Here is a 21736-nt window from a genome sequence, read left to right on the forward strand (position 1 = left end):
CACCACACAACGAGACCTCACATACCAACCCAAAGCAGTAAACCCACTGCTTACCAACGCCTGCAGAATCCCACCACAGTGACCTCAAACAGGACGCCAAAATTGTAATTTGAATTATGAATTAACTGGTAGGCAAAGCCCACGAATCTTTACGTAACGGATTTGACTCCCCGCGACTATTGCGTACAGTATGATATGATTAAGCAGTACATAACGCTAGTAAGCACCAGGTTCACCAAGTTTCTGATAATAAAGCTTATTACATTGGCCCTTGACATTTAAGGCAATACATTACTATATATAATCAGCATAAACCCTCAGCGTATATAGATTATCTGCATCAAGTCAAAAGGTTAACGGCACAAACAGTGTAAAAGCACCCTGATACTTGAGCATTTAGCTGCATAACGCTAAGTGGTGATATTAAAGCTGCTGCGTTCAGATTCTGAGACTTGTTCATGAACAGCATTGACCCAGTGTATAGAGGCCAGTACAGCGCGTGATTTATATCTTGATCCATGCTCCAATATATGTACGTGTGATGAAAATAAGATAACGTTTCCAGCGGCATATAAGCAGCGGCATATAAGCAGCAAATGCAGTTCTAACCGACGGTTAAGTGCATATATTCCAGTGAAGGACATCTTAATACCGCATGTGGCGAAGACCAAAATGGCGGTTGCAATGCAGGACATGCTGACACCCCATTAACAGTCAGTTTGCAAATGAGTAGAGATAGCTCACATTTGGGAAGCAGCAAGTAACATTATGAGCAAAAAGAAAGGGAGTGCCCTATTAAAAGAAAACAGGCTATCATAAGCAAAGCATGAATAGAGAGCACTTTACCGTAAAGTCTCGTACCAAGTCATTGCATCCTCCGCACTATCAAAATATTGAAAGGACTCACCATCTTGAACACGTAGTTTCGCCAGAAAGAGCATTGCATACGGAATGTTCTTTACTCTCAATTTTGCTTTGGCCTGTATAAAAGACTTAAGCTCAACACACACCATACAATCTGGGTTGTACAGATTTACCAAATCTATGTAGTATAAAGGCCAACATATTGAAAATACCTTAAATGAATGATTGGATAAGCTCTTATACTACATGAAAGTGGTAAGATTGAACAACCAAGATTGTATGGTGTGTGTTGAGCCTAACATTGCTTGAGAGTTTCTGTAGTAAAATCAGCAAAAAACAGCAAGCGGGCATTTTCATAATGAAGCTCACCAGCCGGTCTGGCTGCTGAAAGAATTGTGTCCCTGTCCCTATAATTCAGTAGCTTAAAGATGAGCGGGTGAGGGAGCGATCCAGGGGGGCCCCTTTTGGCTGGGATTCTATGAGCCCATATAATCTTGGTTGTTCAATCTTACCACTTTCATGTAGTATAAGAGCTTATCCAATCAATCATTCAAGGTATTTTCAATCTGTTCACCCTTATACTACATACATTTGGTAAATCTGTACAACCAAGATTGTATGGTGTGTGTTGAGCCTAACATTGCTTGAGAGTTTCTGTAGTAAAATCAGCAAAAAAACATCAAGCGGGCATTTTCATAATGAAGCTCACCAGCCGGTCTGGCTGCTGAAAGAATTGTGTCCCTGTCCCTATAATTCAGTAGCTTAAAGATGAGCGGGTGAGGGAGCGATCCAGGGGGGCCCCTTTTGGCTGGGATTCTATGAGCCCATATAATCTTGGTTGTTCAATCTTACCACTTGCATGTAGTATAAGAGCTTATCCAATCAATCATTCAAGGTATTTTCAATCTGTTCACCCTTATACTACATACATTTGGTAAATCTGTACAACCAAGATTGTATGGTGTGTGTTGAGCCTAACATTGCTTGAGAGTTTCTGTAGTAAAATCAGCAAAAAACATCAAGGCGGGCATTTTCATAATGAAGCTCACCAGCCGGTCTGGCTGCTGAAAGAATTGTGTCCCTGTCCCTATAATTCAGTAGCTTAAAGATGAGCGGGTGAGGGAGCGATCCAGGGGAGCCCCTTTTGGCTGGGATTCTATGAGCCCTTTCTATGACGAAGTCAGGAGAGAAGTTGGGGGGCTGTAACTAGTACAGTAAGGAAGAGAAAAAAAGAACCGCAGGGGTACCAGGAGCCCTTATGGTGTATTATCTTTGAGTAAATTGAAATAAAAGTAAGAGTAAGTTATACTCACAAGTGTGGGTTGCTGTAAAGGCAACCACTTGTATAGGCTTGTGGGGAAGTCCCGTCCCCACTCGGTCTTTATACTGGTCGGTCGCTGCTCCTTCGGAAAAAAGGCTTCACTTCTAGTTAGTCGTGAAGGACCCCACACGTGGGGTGATATGACGTCGTATTACGAGGAGGATAGGAGGCGCCCTTGTAATCTAATCAGTATTCACTTTTTGTAAAGAAACTCCACTTGGTAAAGAGTCGAAAGATTTATTAGCACTATAGACAACGCGTTTCGCGGCTTAAACCGCTTCCTCAGGTCAAGTACAGGTGCTTGAATGTAGACAGGAATGCCTGGGCGCCAAAGCAGCTTTTTAAGTAGAGACTCCATAAACTCTGGGATTTTATCTCCCTCCACACCTTCAGGCAATCCAAGCAGATGTAAATTACTCCTGCGATTCCTGTTTTCTGCATCAATGGCGCGAGACTCTAAAGCTGAAATCCGTTTCTCCATGGCTGGAATGGCGCGGGAGGAGCTATTACTTGTGTCTTCCACATCTGACAGTCTTCTTTCTATTTCACTCGTTCGGTCTCTCATGTTGGAAACATCTTGTCTTAATAGACCTAAACCAGCTTCATAGCTATCCATCTTGATAGTAAGCGTTGTTTGACATTGCTTTATGGCGTCCATTATTTCAAATGGGCTTGGCGGCTGGGTTTGATCCTCCTCCGTTTCCACTGCAATGTCAGGCTCAAGCTGTATTTTATTCTTGGGCTGCCCGCGGTGTGAAGCAGGGGTCATCTGCTGTTCATCAGGCGGACGAGTTTTCTCCAGCTTGTCAGCTTTTATATTCACCCTCTGCGACATCCTTGCAGAGGAGTACTGGGCGAAGCCATTAGTTGAACGTTGACCTTTAGCAGGGCCTCCCACCTCCTCCGCACTCGGCAGTGGGATACTGAGCTCAGTGTTATCGATGGAGGGAGGATCGTACCACTCCAGGTTGACGTCCTGGGTATCTGCATCAATATATCTCCTGTTTGCTGGTGGATTAAGCGGTCTAGACTGCAAAAAAATCCTTATATCTTAGTGCTGGGTGGCGGAGCTCCTTCACAAACGTGTTATCCCGTCGCCATCTTGGCCACACCCCCATAACAATTTTTTTTAAAGGCCTCAGACTCCATTAGCTTACAGTGGTTTGCAAAAGTATTCAGTCCCCTTGAAGTTTTCCAAATTGTGTCATATTACTGCCACAAACATGAATCAATTTCATTGGAATTCCATGTGAAAGCCCAATACAAAGTGGTGTACATGTGAGAAGTGGAACAAAAATCATACATGATTTCAAACATTTAAAAAAAAAAAAATAACTGCAAAGTGGGGTGTGCGTAATTATTCAGCCCCCTGAGTCAATACTTTGGAGAACCACCTTTTGCTGCAATTACAGCTGCAATTACAGCTGCCAGTCTTTTAGGGTATGTCTCTACCAGCTTTACACATCTAGAGACTGAAATCCTTGCCCATTCTTCTTTGAAAAACAGCTCCAGCTCAGTCAGATTAGGTGGACAGCATTTGTGAACAGCAGTTTTCAGATCTTGCCACAGATTCTCGATTGGATTTAGATCTGGACTTTGACTGGGCCATTGTAAAGCTCAACACACACCATACAATCTTCGTTGTACAGATTTACCAAATCTATGTAGTATAAGGGCCAACAGATTGAAAATACCTTGATTGATTGATTAGATAAGATCTTATACTACATGAAAGTGGTAAGATTGAACAACCCAACCAAGATTGTATGGTGTGTGATGAGCCTAACACATGGATATGTTTTGTTTTAAACCATTCCATTGTTGCCTTGGCTTTATGTTTCGGGTTTGTTGTCCTGCTGGAAGGTGAACCTCTGCCCCAGTCTCAAGTGTTTTGCAGACTTCAAGAGGTTTTCTTCCAAGATTGCTCTGTATTTGGCTCCATCCATCTTCCCATCAACTCTGACCAGCTTCCCTGTCCCTGCTGAAGAGAAGCACCCCCAGAGCATGATGTTGCCACCACCATATTTGACAGTGGGGATGATGTGTTTAGAGTGATGTGCAGTGTTAGTTTTCTGCCACATATAGCGTTTTGCATTTTGGCCAAAAAGTACCATTTTGGTCTCATCTGACCAGAGCACCTTCTTCCACATGTTTGCTGTGTCCCCCACATGGCTTGTGGCATACTGCAAACGGGACTTCTTCTGCTTTTCTGTTAACAATGGCTTTCTTCTTGCCACTCCTCCATAAAGGCCAACTTTGTGCAGTGCATGACTAATAGTTGTCGTATGGACAGATTCCCCCACCTGAGCTGTAGATCTCTGCAGCTCATCCAGAGTCACCAAGGGCCTCTTGACTGCATTTCTGATCAGCGCTGTCCTTGTTCGGTCTATGAGTTTAGGTGGACGGCCTTGTCTCGGTAGGTTTACAGTTGTGCCATACTCCTTCCATTTCTGAATGATCGCTTGAACAGTGTTCCGTGGGATGTTCAAGGCTTTGGAGATCTTTTTGTAGCCTGCCTTAAAATTTCTCAATAACTTTATCCCTGACCTTTCTGGTGTGTTCTTTGGATTTCATGGTGTTGTTGCTCCCAATATTCTCTTAGACAACCTCTGAGGCCGTCACAGAGGAGCTGTATTTGTACTGACATTAGATTACACACAGGTGCACTCTATTTAGTCATTAGCACTCATCAGGCAATGTCTATGGGCAACTGACTGCACTCAGACCAAAGGGGGCTGAATAATTATGCACACCCCACTTTGCAGTTATTTATTTGTAAAAAATGTTTGGAATCATGCATGATTTTCGTTCCACTTCTCACGTGTACACCACTTTGTATTGGTCTTTCACGTGGAATTCCAATAAAATGGATTCATGTTTGTGGCAGTAATATGACAAAATGTGGAAACTTTTGCAAACCACTGTATATGTTAAAAGCTGGCGGGCTAACAATTCCGACAAGCCAGCTGTCAGATGCTGGGCAAGGGGGTAACTCTGAGACATTGGCTTCTTCCGTTTAAAAACTTCCTTGACAGACACCTGACTGTGGGCAGATGAGCAGGAACTGCTCAAGGTGAGAGGTGGCAGAGTGGAGGGTGGTTGAGAGGGGGCAAGGACAGATACTCATTTTACCATGGGTTCTGCACACGTATTCTACATACTTCTTCCTATTTCCTGTTCTTGCTTTCCATACAGGAAGATGGAAAGCAAGGACAGGAAAAATAATGAAGTACACGCGTGAAGGACCCTCGGCAAGAGAGTATTTGTTTACCCCCGCCGCTCCGTCCCCCCTCCCCCCACACCTGGCTATCTTTACTGCGGGCACCTATTCCTAGCTATATATACTGTTGCACCTATCCCTAGCTACCTATACTGCGACCACCTATTACTAGATCTACACCTATCTCTGGCTACCTATACTGTAGCCACCTGTTACTAGCTACACCTTATCCTGGCTACCTATACTGTGGCCACCTATTACTGGCTACACCCATCTCAGGTTACCTATACTGCGGCCACCTATTACTGGCTACACCCATCCCTGGCTACTTATACTGCCACCTATTACTGGCTACCTATACTGCGGCTACCCACTACTGGCTACACCTATCCCTGGCTACCTATACTGCATCCACCTATTACTGGCTACACTTATCCATGGCTACCTATACTGCAGCCACCTATTACTAGCTACACCTATCCCTGGCTACATATACTACGGCCACCTATTACCAGCTACACCCATTCCTGCCTACCTATACTGCGGCCACCTATTACTGGCTAAACCCATTCCTGGCTGCCTATACTGCGACCACCTACTAATGGCTACACCTATTCCTGGCTACCTATACTGTGGCCACCTATAACTGGCTAAACCTATTCCTTGCTACCTATACTGCGGCCACCTACCACTGGCTACACCTATTCCTGGCTACCTATACTGCAGCCACCTATTACTGGCTGCACCTATTCCTGGCTACTTATACAGGGGGCACCTACACCTAACTAGATATACCGGAGGCACCTATACCTGGCTACCATATGGGGGGTGTGGGAGTGGAGCTCTGTGAAAACAACGCTGGAGATTTGGGCGCAGCCGGTGCCGCCATAGTTCATAATAGAAATTGGCTATAATGGCGCTCAGTGAGTAATTTGGGCGCCATCAAAAGACAGAGCACAAATTACTATAATCACACTGTAATTCGGCTGCCAGCAATACCTGGAAGTCGAATAAAATCTTTCACCACTATCCATGATGACCTAGAGGGGGAATAGTATTTAACACCGCCAGGACTGTTGCAGGAACAGGGTGAACGGTTTTATAGCTTTACCCTGCGCCCAAATCTCCCGGTGGCTTAAGCATATGAATGCCGAGGGAGTGAGGCACATCTGGCTACCATATTGGTGTGGGTAGTACATTGTTTAATGTAAGGGGGAGGCCCGGGTCCAAATAATTGTATAATACCGTATACCATGGTATTTTTTTTTAGACCGTTATCATACTGTCGATTTTCATACCGTTGCAACCCTAACAGAGCCACCCATCTTTAGAAGCACTCGGAGAAACGAGTGCTCCTGAAACTTACCGAGGGCTCCCAGATGCGGAAAATTCAAACAAAACATGAAAACTTCAAAAGAGGAAAAAAAAATCAAATCTTTACATGTTTTAAACAGTTTATGTAATTTTGTTAACAGTAAAAAGTAAAAACAGAAAACGTACCTTCTTTCTTTTGATGAACTGCAGCCCACTGAATCAAAGAAAAAAGTAGAAGAATTACAAGAGATGCCATTCCAATTCCTCTAAATGTTTCTGCTGCACCTGAATCAGAGAAAAAAGATACAGTGGTAAGAACAGGGTTAGTGTATAAACAGAATAAGACACTTACTGGTATGGGCGAGATTTTCATATTGGCTTCAAAGTGTTTCTGAGACCAGTACAAATTGTATATATATATATATATATATATATATATATATATATATATATATATATATATATATATATATATACACATACATACACATATACACATACCTAGGGCTTCCTCCAGCCCCCTCTTCAGACTGATTGATCCCTTGCCATCTACCCAGGCCACCTGGATCCTCCGATAGGTGGCCCCATAATTTCGTCTGTCAGCACCAGTAGGTGCAGGGGCAGTCTGGCCGCACACTCCCCCGCTGCGTTCCCGAGGCCAGGAGCATTCTATGCTTGCGCAGTAGTACTAAGCGGGTACAGAACTCTCCCAACGATGGGAGTGCGATGGGGCGCCTTCAGGTGGCGCATGCACAGTATACCCCGACTGGCGGAATTATTGTGCCGTCTAGCAGAGGATCCACGTGGCCTGGGAAGATGTCGAGGGATCAGATCATTCTGAAGAGGGCTGAATAAGCCGCAGGTATGTCTTTTTTTCAATTTTACATGCTCTGACTGAGCGGGCAGGAACAGAGTGTGAAACGTGAGTTTATAAGGAGTTCTGTGTCATACATGCACTGCCAGTTACAGTGGTTGTTACCTTAGGGTACTGCTGGTTTTGTATTTCATGTATTGACCTTCTGTGTATTTAACTTGCCTGTTCTACTGACCTCTCATTGGATTGCAGCCTGGGCTGACCTTGGAGCTGTTATTGACCTGATATTGACTCATCTTTTGGTACTCTGATGTGTATTCTAATCTGCCGTGTATAAACCTGGATTGTTATTGGAACGCCTTTGTCCTTGAGATTCTGTTCTGTGTCTATCTGATCACCCGTGGCCAACCCAGACTGTGTGATTTCTCGCCTGTCTAGTGTGGTTCTGTTGCTATCACTGCCTTGCTCCTATCAGTTCCTATACCTTGCCCAATTAAGGCCTGGGTGTAACTGGGACGACGCAATAGTCATCGCTCGGCGCACCAGGGATGCGCCGCATACGGTGAAGACTGCGGAGGAGATTGGAATTGAAATAACGCAGTGGATCCGGCAGGCCTCACAGTCCTGGTAGGAGCTAGACGGTATAGAGAAAACATGTGAACATTAGACAGACAATAGGAGTCTGAGATTATAAGAATATGAGGGGGTGGGACTAGCACTAAGAGTAAGAAGCATCATTAAAAAAACAAAAAAAAAACAAAAAGCAAAATGTGATGATAAAGACATACAATTAATGCAAGATGGCAGCCTGGCAGTCTTGCGAGAACCTAAGGTGATACAGCGAATTTTAGTGGTTAATAGCAAAGTCACTGTACGTGCTATAATCAATACAAGACAAGATGGCGCCAAAAGGCTGCCTTGGCTCACAGGGCTCCTGCTGCTTCTTTACTTTTTACTAGTTTGTTTTGTGTTTGTTTTGCTAGTTTTGTTTTGTGCCAGTTCTTGCGCCAGTTCTCCTTTGCCATAGTTGCCCCTGGTCAGCCTGGGACCGCAAACTTCGGTGACTGGACGACCACGCAGTGAGCTTGCCCAGCCACCCAGTGATCAGCCCAGTAGGACCGCCTGGACGACATCAGCCAGTGGATCCCGGGTCCCAGCCAAGTACGGGTTTAAATATAGTTGGGAGTGTTGAGCTTTTACAAAGGAAAAAAGCGAAAAAAAACACAAATCCCTTTTGGGGTCATCCACTTCACCCCTACAGCTTGGATTATATAGAAAGGATTCCAAAAAAAATTCATACAAAGTCTTCCAAGTACAAAAATATCAAAAAGATTTTATTGACACAATTTTTCAAAAAATTCAATTAAAATTCTCTATGAGAAATTCCTTGCAGATGCTTCAATTGTTAGATATGCAACACAGACATGTGCTTTACTCATAAATTCAATGCAATATAAAGAGGCAACGACACGCTCGTTTCAACCCCACGTTTGCAGCATGCTGGATCCCTTTGATGCCAGGACGGCCTTTGGAGTTGTGTAAATTACATCTGGTTGGTTCAGATGTTTTCCTTGCTTTTTCCTTAATTGATGTTTCGACCGTGCACTGCATACAGGATCAACAGACAATACCTTTTGCAACTCGGCCTGATGAAGGGTCCTGCTGGGCCCGAAACGAGCGTGTCGTTGCCTCTTTATATTGCATTGAATTTATGAGTAAAGCACATGTCTGTGTTGCATATCTAACAATTGAAGCATCTGCAAGGAATTTCTCATAGAGAATTTTAATTGAATTTTTTGAAAAATTGTGTCAATAAAATCTTTTTGATATTTTTGTACTTGGAAGACTTTGTATGAATTTTTTTTGGAATCCTTTCTATATAATCCCAGCCAAGTACGGGACAGGCAGCCACATGCGTTGAGAGCTCGCTCCCATCAGCGTAACAGCACCCAGCTCTCTGCGGCCTGGACCGGCACAACAGCTCTAAGCCTGACGCAGTGCCTGCACCACCACTGATCAGGCACAGGACAGGAACCCTGACGTCCCGGCAAGGCCACCCACAGCTCTGCCTCAAGTCACTAGCATCACAAGACAGGAGTCCCGACTACCCAGCGCGGCCGCACACAGAACTGCCGCTACATAGCACAGCACTCACAATTCCAGAGCAGGCCACTGGCCAGCCACAGCAATACCTCTCAGGTCGGATTCTGATAGATGGAAGTGCGCCCACAGTAGCTCTCAGTATAGACAATCCCTATTAGTCATGTATACTAAAATTAATAGGATGAGAGTGGTCCTACCTTAATTCAGGAGACCATAAGATACAAAGAATCAAATTTATTTGCACTTTTTATGACAACGCGCTTCGCGGTAGCAACCGCTTAATCAGGTCAATTGGAGTGCCTAATTGCTCAGAGCTCCAGTCTCAGGTTGACCTGCTGTTCCTCCGCATGACAGCTGGATTCCTCTGCCTCATCCCTCGGCACCCCTGAGCTCCATCTCAGAGCATCCAGCCCTGCCACAGTGCCAGACAGCTGAGCATCGCTCCAGACAATCCCCGCCTTCCTAGAATCCCTGCTGCATCCACCAAGTGAGATCTTCCTTGCCAGGCCCTTATGCACACTCTGTGTCCCTTTAAACACGCTGGCTACCTGCACTTATTGCTACCTCTACAAATACTGCTTCTCTGCTGATTACCAGGTGAGAGCTCCCTTGCCGGGGCCTTCTGCATGCACTTGGCCCCACTGCACACACGTTTTTTGGGAACTGTTCCATACTGTTTTTTTGGGGAGCAGTTCCAAATGCTAGAGACTGCCTGCCTGCTACCTGCACCTTTTGCAACTCCCACTACGAACACTGCTTCTCTGCTGATTACTGCCTGCCTGCCAGTCTCTCACTGCCCACACCATATCCGAGGAATTTCTGTGCCTCTGTGTAAGCTGCCCAGCCAGTCATGGACTGTGTTGCGCTGCCCTTTGTGTTGGTCAAAGACTAATGGGGTGCACTGCTCTCACATCGCCTGCAGTAACTATTCTAGCACTATGCCCATGGGGTCAATGAGACAGCACACTCCCCCGTGCCACTTCCCTCCCATGTATCACCCTCGCCAGGTAACAACTCCTCAAATGGGAACCATGTGCAGCCTTGCACAGGCTCCTGTTCGATGCTGTCTGGAGCCATGTCCAGAGAAGCACTGCCCTGTGCCAGGACTCCATGGGGGCCAGAAAAGAAGAGGCTGTCAAGCGTGCACCAGTGCGAGGCTAAAGAGGAAGGGCTTGCAGTTAGCCATCCCCGCGGTCCTCCTGACAAATGTCCGCTCTCTCCCCAATAAGTTAGAGAAACTGCAGCTCCTCAGTGACAAGAGATAAGTCGCCAGCAACATACCAACTTCTGCTTCACAGAAACATGGCTCCAAGATGGCATCCCTGAAAGTGCACTACATCTTTCAGGATTCAACCTCATAAGGGCAGACCGCGACAGCACCCTCTCTGGAAAAAAAAAAAAAAGATACATCAGCTCCGCTTGGTGCCCAAACACCTCCATACTTGACAGGATATGCTCCTTGGAACTAGAACTCCTCCTGGTCAACTGCAGGCCGACATACTCACCCAGGGAGTTCTCCTCCTACGTCCTTGCCTGCATGTACATTCCATGCCGATGTCAAAACTGCCCTGCACGTTCTCAGTGACACCATTACACAGTGGAAGTCATCCCTCCCAGACTCACTGTTCATCATCATGGGGGATTTCAACAGGGCCAACCTCTGCCAAGAGCTGGTACGTTACCATCTGCACGTCACCTGCCCCACCAGGGATGCTAACACCCTCAACCCTTACACGGTCCTTAAAGACACATACAAAGCCATCCCATGGGCTGCACTAGGGTCATCTGATCACTGCCTCATCCACCTGATACCCACTTATAAGAGGCACCTGAAAACTGCAAAGCCACCTTAAGTCCACCAAAGTATGGTCAAGTGAGGCTAAGCTACAACTTCAGGCCTGCTTCAACTGTACAGTACAGACTGGGAGGTCCTGAAAACACCAAACCTGGCACCTATGGCTGGCTAACCTATACTAGAGGCACCTATGGCTGTCTAACCTATACTGGAGGCACCTATGGCTAGCTAACCTATACTGGAGGCACCTATGGCTGGCTAACCTATACTGAAGGCACCTATGGCTGGCTAACCTATACTGGAGGAACCTATTACTGCCTAATCTATATTGGAGGCCCCTATGGCTGGCTAACCTATACTGGGGGCACCTGTGGCTGGCTAACCTATACTGGAGGCACCTATGGCTGCCTTACCAATACTGGAAGAACCTATGGCTGCCTAACCTATACTGGAGGCACCTATGGCTGCTATATTGGAGGCACCTATGGCTACCTAACCTATACTGAACGCACCTATGACTGGCTAACCCAGGCATGGGCAAACTTGGCCCTCCAGCTGTTAAGGAACTACAAATCCCACAGTGCATTTGCCTTTATGAGTCATGACTGTGGCTGTCAGACTCCTGCAATGCATTGTGGGACTTGTAGTTCCTCAGCAGCTGGAGGACCAAGTTTGCCCATGCCTGGGCTAACCTATACTGGAGGCACCTATGGCTGCCTAACCCATACTGGAGGCACCAATGGCTGCCTAACCTATACTGGAGGCACCAATGGCTGTCTAACCTATACTGGAGGCACCAATGGCTGTCTAACCTATACTGGAGGCACCTATGGCTGCCTAAACTATACTGAAGGCACCTATGGTTGGCTAACCTATACTGGGGCACCTATGGCTGGCTAACCTATACTGGGGCACCTATGGCTGGCTAACCTATACTTGGGTACCTATGGCTGCCTAACCTATACTGGATGCACCTATGGCTGCCTAACCTATACTGGATGCACCTATGGCTGCCGAACCTATACTGGAGGTGCCTATAGCTGGCCAACCTATACTGGGGCACCTATGGCTGCCAAACCTATAGTGGGGGCACCTATGGGTGATTGAAGTGAAGTGTAGTAAAATCTGGAACTCTGGATGCAGTACCTTTTCACACTACACTCACAGTAATACAAATTACAGTTCCTGCTGCATTGCTATTGAACTAACAAAGCCTTAATGTAGCGATTAAGTGACAAGTCTCTTTTTACCCATGTCAAATTTAAACGGTACTATATACCAGCACACACTTACAATGCACAACGTTCCTACAAGCAGGGCTGGAGTTGTACTTTTGGTGTTCAAAAGTCAGCTTTATTGATATGCAAGAGAAATATAGTATGCAATTTTTAAACGAAAAAAAAAATAAACATTTGGAAATTGCAAAAAGCATGACAGTCTCATGAGAGAGACGGCATATATATTAACATAAACATATCGAGGGAATCAGCAATAAGGATGCAGGGTAGAACTAGACAACACAAAACGGTTTCTTGATGTTTCACACAGGTAGTTTTAGGTAGTTTGAAGCACAGCAGGCATACATAAATCCTATGGGTACTTCCAACATTGTTAGCATATACAGAAATTTACCAGCGCTGCATCAATAGTGTGGCAGGATGATGGTCTGATTAGTCATTAAAGAAACATTTGAAAATATTAAACAAGGGAACATTCCCCCTATGATCCACCCACGGTCTCCACACCCTCTCGAAGTGCTGCATTGTGTCTTGGACTCTGGCATTAATTCTTTCGTGTATCATTTTACTATTAATGTGTGTTAATATTTCTTTGTAATGTAAGTCAGGTTTTTTTCCATTGGGAAGCTATATAGAGTTTTACAGATGATAGTATATGCTGAATGAGTTTGTGAGTGGCATGTTGCATTGTGTCTGGCTTGTGGCTCAAAATAAATATCTGGGGGTCTTTGGTGAAGGAATCTTGAAAGATTCTGGAGATTAAGAGTGCAATCCTCATCCAAAGCCCAGACACAACTAGTCATCCCCACCATATATGATACATGGAACCTGGAAGTGTACAACCTCGGAAACAATGTAGAGACTGTGAGGGAAATATTTTAGCAAGTCTGAGGGGTACCAAATATGTCCTATGCAGTAGTCTAATAGATACCTCCATAGTAGAAGATTGCATGCCCCTGGATAGAACATCAAGGGATTGCCTCCAATCCTCCTCATCAAACCTAATACCTAAATCTGTCTCCCATGCTATAAGAAATGGAAGCTGAGCATCACTGGGGGCTGTGTTCATTGTTGAATACAGATATGAAACCATCCCCTTTATTTGAGGATCCAGTAGACAGTAGTTTCGAAGGTGGAAGTCTTAATTCCTAACAAATACAATACAATACAATAACATTTGTAAAGTGCTTTTCTCCCATAGGACTCAAAGCACATAGTTGTGTCTCAGATCAATACAGGGTTGCAGGCTGGGTTGTGTTACAGAGGAGAGTCAGATGTTCATGAATGCCAGACTGAAGAGGTAGGTTTTCAGTTTAGACTTAAATGCTTCCAGGGATGGAGCTGTCCTGATTGGGTGTGGCAGGGAGTTCCAAAGTGTAGGGGCAGCATGACAAAAGGCTCTGTCTCCAAAGGATTTAAGGTGGACTCAGGGGGTGACCAAGGTGTTACGTCCTTTTGATCTAAGATTGTGGGGGGTGTGATGCAGTTGCAACAAGTCCTTCAGGTATCCAGGGCCCAGATTGTGCAAGGATTTGAATGTCAGTAAGCCAATCTTAAACAGAATTCTCCATTTTATCGGTAGCCAGTAGAGTGAGCACAGGGTTGGTGTTATGTGGCAATGGCGGGGTTGGCTCGTTAACAGCCTTGCGGCGGCATGCTGTACTAATTGCAGGCGGCGTAGGTCTTTCTTATGAAGGCCTGTGTAGAGGACATTGCAGTAGTCTAACCTTGATGTGACGAAGGCATGAACTAGGGTTGGAAGATCCTCTGAAGGAATTAGGTGTTTAATCCTTGCAATATTCCTTAGATGAAAGAAGGAATGTTTCACAACAGCTGAGATTTGATTCCTGAAGCTTAATTTCCCATCAATCAGTACTCCCAGGCTGAGGACACAGTCTATGTTGTTCAGGTCTGAGCTCCCTATCCTTAGCGGTGTTAGTTGAGACTGGGGCTGCTTTGCTGTTGAGCCCTGACCCTCAATAACAAGAACTTCAGTTTTGTCTGCATTAAGTTTTAGCCAATTCATTCAATCCTGAAGCTCAGCTAAGCAAGCGTTTATTTGTGGAGTAGGGTATGTGATGCAAGGTTTGAATGACAAATATAGCTGGGTGTCCTCAGCATAGCAATGATATGTTAGGCCATGTTTTTGTATGATTTCTCCAAGTGGCAGCATGTATATGGTGAAAAGTAAAGGGGATAATATTGCGCCCTGAGGTACACCGTATTTTAGTGGTACAGGGTTGGAGAGGAAGGGCCCTAAGGCTACCCTTTGTGTTCTGCCAGCCAGGAAGGAGTTGAACCACCGGAGAACAATGCCATCTATGCCACAGTACTCTTGTAGCTTGTTGAGCAAGATTTCATGATCGACTGTGTTAAAAGACGCTGAGAGGTCGAGCAAAATCATGATGGAACATTGACCCTTGTCTCTTGCAATGAGCAGCTCATTGCAAATCTGGGTGAGGTCTGTTTCACAGCCGTGATATTTCCTGAAGCCAGATTGAAGAGGGTCAAGGATGCTGTTTCTGGAGAGCCTGGCTTCAAGTTGGAGGTAGACCGCCTTTTCAATAACTTTTCCCAGAAAGGGGAGGATTGAGACAGGTCTGTAGCTGTTTAGAGCATCTGGGTCTAAAGTTGGTTTCTTGAGTAGTGGCCTGATGATTGCTTCTTTCAGAGTAGAGGGAAACCACCCTTCTTGTAAGGAACCGTTGACTATTTTGTGGAATGCCGGTGTAAATAGTTCAGGGCAACAAAGGGTTTAGCAAAAAATTTGCAAAATGATGCAACTGCCTACATCTAAAATGTTCAGTTGTAGGGGGTTGGAGTGTAGAGATAAGTTCCTTGAGAGAAGGTATTTTGTTGTGCATGAGGATATGTTTTAGAAAACGTATATCTTTGGAGTTCCACCAGCGAAATGTTCCAGGTTCTAGACCTGCTAGGAAATCTGGGTTGCCTGTAAAATTCGTGAGAGGGGAAGTGGTTGATTGTAATTGTAATTTGAATCTGGATTTTCTCCAAACTTGTAGAGTATGAGAGGTAATTAGGGAACCTGAGACGACTTGCTGTGGGATGGGTTTACGTGACCAAAGAAGGCCCTCTAGGGAATAGGGGGCCAAGATATTATTTTCTACCTGCACCCAGGAGGGGGCGTGGAATCCAGCATAGACCAATGGGAGTTGGGCTAGTTGAGAGGCTTTAAAGTATTTAAGAAGATTCGGGGCTGAAAGACCTCCATCACTTTTATGTCTCATCATCAGATTAGTTTTGATACGGGGCTTTTTGAGGTTCCACACATATTGAAATATCTGTCTTTGGAAAGATTGTATGTCAGGAGTCTTAATGGCTACCGGTAACACTCTGAAGTAATATGTAATTTGTGGGAGTAAAGTCATCTTAATGGCTGTAATACGACCGGACCAAGAAATAGAGGGGACATCCCAGTCAGACAGGTCTTGCTTTAGCTTGGCTATAAGGGGGGTTGTCATTCCATTTATACAAAGTATGATAGTTATTAGTTAGTTTGATGCCCAAGTATTAAACATAGTGGTCCCTGTATTGGAAGTTGTATTTAGTAGCCATTTCCATCCCAGATGGTTTGGGGGTTTGGCAGAACATTACCTCAGTTTTATTAATATTAACTTAAAGTCCCGATAGGTTACCAAATTCTGTCAGGGCGTTGAGTGTGTGGGGGATTGAGTCTGTGGGGTTCGTTAGTGTAAAAAGAACATCGTGGGGGGCGTGACCGGAAGCCGATGCAGCCACACGCTTAAGCGAGGAGCTCCGGGGAGACGGCTGCTAAAGGCGTTTTTCTAGGCTGTGTTCCCACCTTAGGAGATGGTGAAGGAGAAGGACAAGCAGGCGAAACATCCTGGGAGACAGAGAGACGAGTCTCCGGCGCCAGTCCAGCGAGGAATCCCGGAAATCTTTAAGTCCCAGAAAGCTACCCCGGGAGTAGGGACAAGAAGCAAGATGGCGGCGGAAGGCGGGCCTCAACCCATGGCCGAGCTCGGCCAGGGAGATGTCGCGCAGACGAGACAGAACGCGCACCAACCCACAGTGAAGGTACTGACTCTGGCGGACCTAAATGCAGTTGCGGGGGATCTTAAAAACGCGTTTCAAGCGGCTGTGACCTCTCTTAGAGGAGACATCCAAGGCCTTTCGTCAAAGGTTGAAGCCATCTCTACCTCGGCCAAAACGCAGGCTAAAGACATTCAATGCTTGAAAGAACGCAATACGAAACAAGACCGCCAGATGCAACAAGCATTCCGGATTATAGAAGATTTGGACAATCGTGGGAGAAGAAACAATCTGAGGGTCCGGGGAATGCCGGAAACGATCGCTCCAGCTCAAATCATAGACGCACTTCAATCACTGTTCAATAATCTCCTGGAAAGAGATGCGGACACTACCATTAAGTTTGTTCGCGCGCACAGAGCCCTCAAAACCCGGAATGGGGACACTGATCTGCCGAGAGACATAATCTGCTGCCTCAACTCCTTTGCTTTAAAAGAGAACATAGCAAAAGCGGCAAGAGAAAGGGAGAAGATTTTCTTTAATGACGCAGAAGTAATGATCTTCCAGGACCTGTCCCCTATCACCCTACGGCAAAGGAGGGCCCTTAAGCCTCTATTACAGCTACTGAGAGATAAGAGCATGATTTATAAATGGCGATTCCCTTTTGGGCTGAGTGTCACACACCAGGGATCTATACACACTCTTCAAACACCTGATGAACTGGAGGAGTTCTGCGCGGACCTGGGCCTAACAACCCCCAAGCTGGAGGAATGGAAGGCGGAATTCGGCCTATCCCCACCATGGGCCAAGACGGATACCTTAAAGCCGCAAAAAGCCAGAAACAGACAAGGCCGCTATAGAGGCAACAGCAGAACTCTACCCCACAGGGAGGAGGATACCCGCAATTCCACGGAGGACTCTAGTGCAGACGCTATGTCCCAAGAAGAAGGCTGAGTATAACTATACACAGAGATGAGATGGGATCCGTATGGCTGTTTTAGCTAGGTTATGGTTTGACTTTTGTTTGATCGTTGATACGTATTAGTTAATATGTGAAATGCTTTGAAACATGGGACATTTAGTTGCTATATAGGCTTTTTAATAATACTGGAGTCTCGATACTACTCTGTTTATGCTTATCCATTATGGTTGTAGGCCGCTAACCTTTTCATCCTATAATGTTTATATATATATATAGGGTTTTTCCTGCCGTTATGAACAACTATAGAAGGGAAATCATGCGAGGGACAGTGTTAGAACTGTTAGCTTTAATATGCTTAGGCCTTGACAGGGGGGGGTGGGAAATTGATGCAGAAAATGCGGTTATACGTTGGAGATCTCCTGGGAGGGCTGTGCACGCTAATTTCATTTCATTTGTAAAACATTTATGTAAATGTAGGATATTTAAGTCTGTCAGTTTTCTATACATTGTGCGCTTGCCCCCCCACCCCCCCCTTCTTAGATTTACACTCTCCGCAAATATTAGTATGCCTCACCCTGCTGAGGCTATACACTCGTTCTTCCCTTATGGCAGGATTAAAACACCAACCTATGAATATACTTTTGCATACTGTATACTAGCACCATCCTGTGGTGGTGAAAATCCCAGCTTTATTAGCATATAGTCAGCACCTGTCTCCCCTATATTCTTACCTCGCACCTTAAAAACACAACCTTCTTCCCTAACACTTAAAAAGGCTTTGAAGCATATTACTCTTCAGCTAGTAGATTTGCCTTGGAGAAGGAGTTTATAGCGGACGCTTCTTCCTGAAAGTCAGCTGGCTGCTTTCGGGTCTTCCTATTAGGACCTCCTACCCAAGACATCTCACATTCGTGTGAGAGTCACTAGTTACAGTGCAAGCGTAGGAGACAAGCTAATCTCCTACTCTGTTTTTGTTTATTGGGGACACACCCTCCCGCCTCCTGGTTTACTCCCTCCCCTCCTGGACACCTCTGAACGATAAGACACACCAAAACAGCGGAGTAACTGGTAGACACCGCCCCCCCTCCCCCGCCTCCCGCTGACTCCTTGTTAGTGCAGAGTAACCCCAGGAACACATATAGAGGGGGGCAAATATGGAGAAAGTCACCTTTATGTCCTTAAATGCACAGGGCTTAAACTCCCCATATAAGAGAAAATGGATCTTTACTGAGGCACACAGACTTAAATGCGATATACTACTGATTCAAGAGTCTCATTTTCTCAGGGGCAATACACCCACATTTCGAGATAGGAAATTTCAGCTAGTATACCATGCTACAGCCCCATCAGGGAAAATAAAAGGGGTCTCTATTCTCATCTCGAAGAAAGTCTCCTGGGTCCTCAAAGATAGCCAGATAGATGATGAAGGCAGATTTATCTTCCTCAAAGGGATTCTAAACAATGTACCGGTTACAATTGGAAATGTGTATGCGCCAAACTCAGGTCAGGCCTCTTTTCTGGCGGCCATAACAGATCACCTGCTGACATTTGCACAAGGCATGCTGATTCTGGGTGGGGACTTTAATGTAGCGTTGAATCCCTCCCTGGACACATCCGATGGCAGATCCTCCATAAGATATAAAGTATTGAATAGAATTAAGCACAACCTGGCACTTCTTAGACTTATTGATACATGGAGGACTAGCCACCAGGCTGAACAAGATTTCACATTCTGGTCGGCAGTACATGATAAGTCAACCAGAATTGACTACTTTTTTCTCACACAGCAAGACCTCCCAAAATTGGTGTCGGCCCAAATAGACCTGCGCACAAGATCAGATCATGCGCCCATCACACTCACCCTGGCATTAGGGGACAGACAGGAGAGGGATTTTATCTGGAGATTCCCGGCCCAGATCTTAACGGAACCAGGAGTTCAACTTAAACTCAAGGAGGAGCTAGAGGCTTTTTTCACAACTAATGATACCCCGGATGTCAGCAGGTCATCTGTTTGGTTGGCACATAAATGTACTATCAGGGGAATCCTGCTAGGAGAACAAGCTAGGTTGAGAAAAGAAAAGAGGGCCAGAGTAGATGCCCTCATGGAGGAATTACGCCAATTAGAATTGATCAATAAGAGGAATACCTCGCAAACCCAATTGGATAGATTGAAAGATATTCGGATGCAGATTGGCAAGGCCTTGGATAGAAGGTTCCAGTCGGAATTTATGCTTAGGACTGGTATCTTTTATGAATCAGGTAATAAACCTGGTAAATACTTGGCGAGGGCCTTGAGAGAGAAACAGATTGGGGGAGACATCAAAGCAATTAGGAATAAAACAGGATCAATGTTACAAAAAACCTCTGAAATTGCTCAGAGGTTTGTAGAATTCTACTCTGAACTATACTCCCTGAAGGCGGACACTAACACTGGGGAGCCCACCTCCTCACATATCCAGAAAATTCGAGAATTTCTCAATAAATCAGGCATGCCTAGAATTAGCCCACAAATGCTGGAGGAATGGGGCGAGGAATTTCAAGAGGATGAAATTATAGCTGCAATTAAATCAGTTAAACCAAATAAGAGTCCAGGCCCAGATGGCTACTCAGGGGCATACTACAAGGCATTTAAAAATATTCTAGTCCCACATATCACTTCCATGTTCAATGAAGTATCTGCTGACCACCCACTGCAAAAAGAGATGCAAGCAGCCTACATAACAATTATACCTAAGAAAGGCAAAGACGATACAGTCTGCGCCAATTATAGACCCATCTCTCTGCTCAACGTGGATACTAAACTTTTTAGCAAGGTGATAGCCAATAGACTTGTGCAGGTAATACCTACATTGATAGGAAACGACCAAGCTGGTTTTGTGCCTGGCCGAGAGGCCAGGGACAACACCACAAAAGCTATCACCATGATTGAATATATGACAAAGCGAAATGTCGAGGGCCTTCTCCTCTCAGTGGATGCGGAGAAGGCCTTCGACAGAGTAGCATGGGACTATATGAAGGAAGTATTGTCCTACATTAATGTGGGACCTACCTTGCTACATAAAATCTTGGCCCTGTATAACTGTCCGACAGCTCAGATTAAAATTAATGGATGTCTCTCCAGATCCTTCCCCCTCTGTAATGGCACACGCCAAGGCTGCCCTCTATCGCCCTTGGTGTTTATTCTGACCTTGGAACCATTTATACGCACTATCAATCTGCATGGGGGTATCCAGGGAATCCAGGTAGGAAATCTACAGGTAAAAATTGCAGCCTTTGCTGACGATATCTTGCTATTTATTTCCAACCCCAAAAGCTCAATGAGGGCTATAATAGAAGCTTTTAATGAGTATGGATCTCTATCCAATTTCAAAATGAATCTAACAAAATCTGAAATTCTCAACATTACGTTACCAACAGCAGTAGTTACAGATTTGAAGCAAACTCTACCATTCAAGTGGAGTGATGGTGTGATTACCTACCTGGGGGTAAAACTCTCAAGGGACATTGGGATGCTTTTTGACCTGAACTTTATTCCAATACAAAGCACTATACTTACTGATCTGAAACGTTGGGAGGGTTTGACAATGTCCTGGTTTGGGCGTATTGCAATAATTAAGATGAATGTGTTGCCTCGTATCTTGTACCTTTTCCAGGCAGTGCCGATCCACATCCCTATACAATATCTCCGGGGTTTACAAAGCAAGATAGGACAGTTCATATGGAACAACTCTGTCCCTAGAATAAACAAACATATTCTTTCATTGCCCAAACAAAGAGGTGGGGCGGCCATCCCCGACTTCGAGAGATATCAAATGGCCTGCATACTCACTAGAATCGTGGATTGGTCCTGCCATGGAGAGGATAAATTGTGGACTGGCTTAGATGAGCAGATTTTAGGCCAACCTGTGCGGAGTATTCCATGGATTCCTAACCCAGTTGCAAAACATACAATCCGAGACTTTAGCCTTATACAGAATGCACTGCAGACCTTCCATAAGGCATGTAAACTTTTTAAAATTTCATCCACGGTGAGCCCTCTCACTAGTTTGATCTTTAATAATGATTTTGGTCCAGGACAGAAAGGCCCCTTTCTTAAGACAGGCCGCCCCAATGCAGAATTTAAAGCATTCCAAT

The 21736-nt window shown here is 45.1% G+C and overlaps 1 protein-coding gene across 3 annotated transcripts in view; it reads right to left on the reverse strand.

The window, feature by feature from the left end:
• MFSD6 (major facilitator superfamily domain containing 6) overlaps nucleotides 1-21736 on the reverse strand; it is a 538131-nt gene that overhangs the window by 150218 nt on the left and 366177 nt on the right. For all 3 annotated transcript variants that reach the window (XM_068244933.1, XM_068244934.1, XM_068244935.1), the window contains one exon: nucleotides 6906-7004. In XM_068244933.1, the coding sequence (XP_068101034.1) occupies nucleotides 6906-7004 (99 nt within the window). The remainder of the gene's footprint in view (nucleotides 1-6905; nucleotides 7005-21736) is intronic.

Source organism: Hyperolius riggenbachi, chromosome 7, assembly GCF_040937935.1.
Source record: "Hyperolius riggenbachi isolate aHypRig1 chromosome 7, aHypRig1.pri, whole genome shotgun sequence".
Classification (NCBI taxonomy): domain Eukaryota; kingdom Metazoa; phylum Chordata; class Amphibia; order Anura; family Hyperoliidae; genus Hyperolius; species Hyperolius riggenbachi.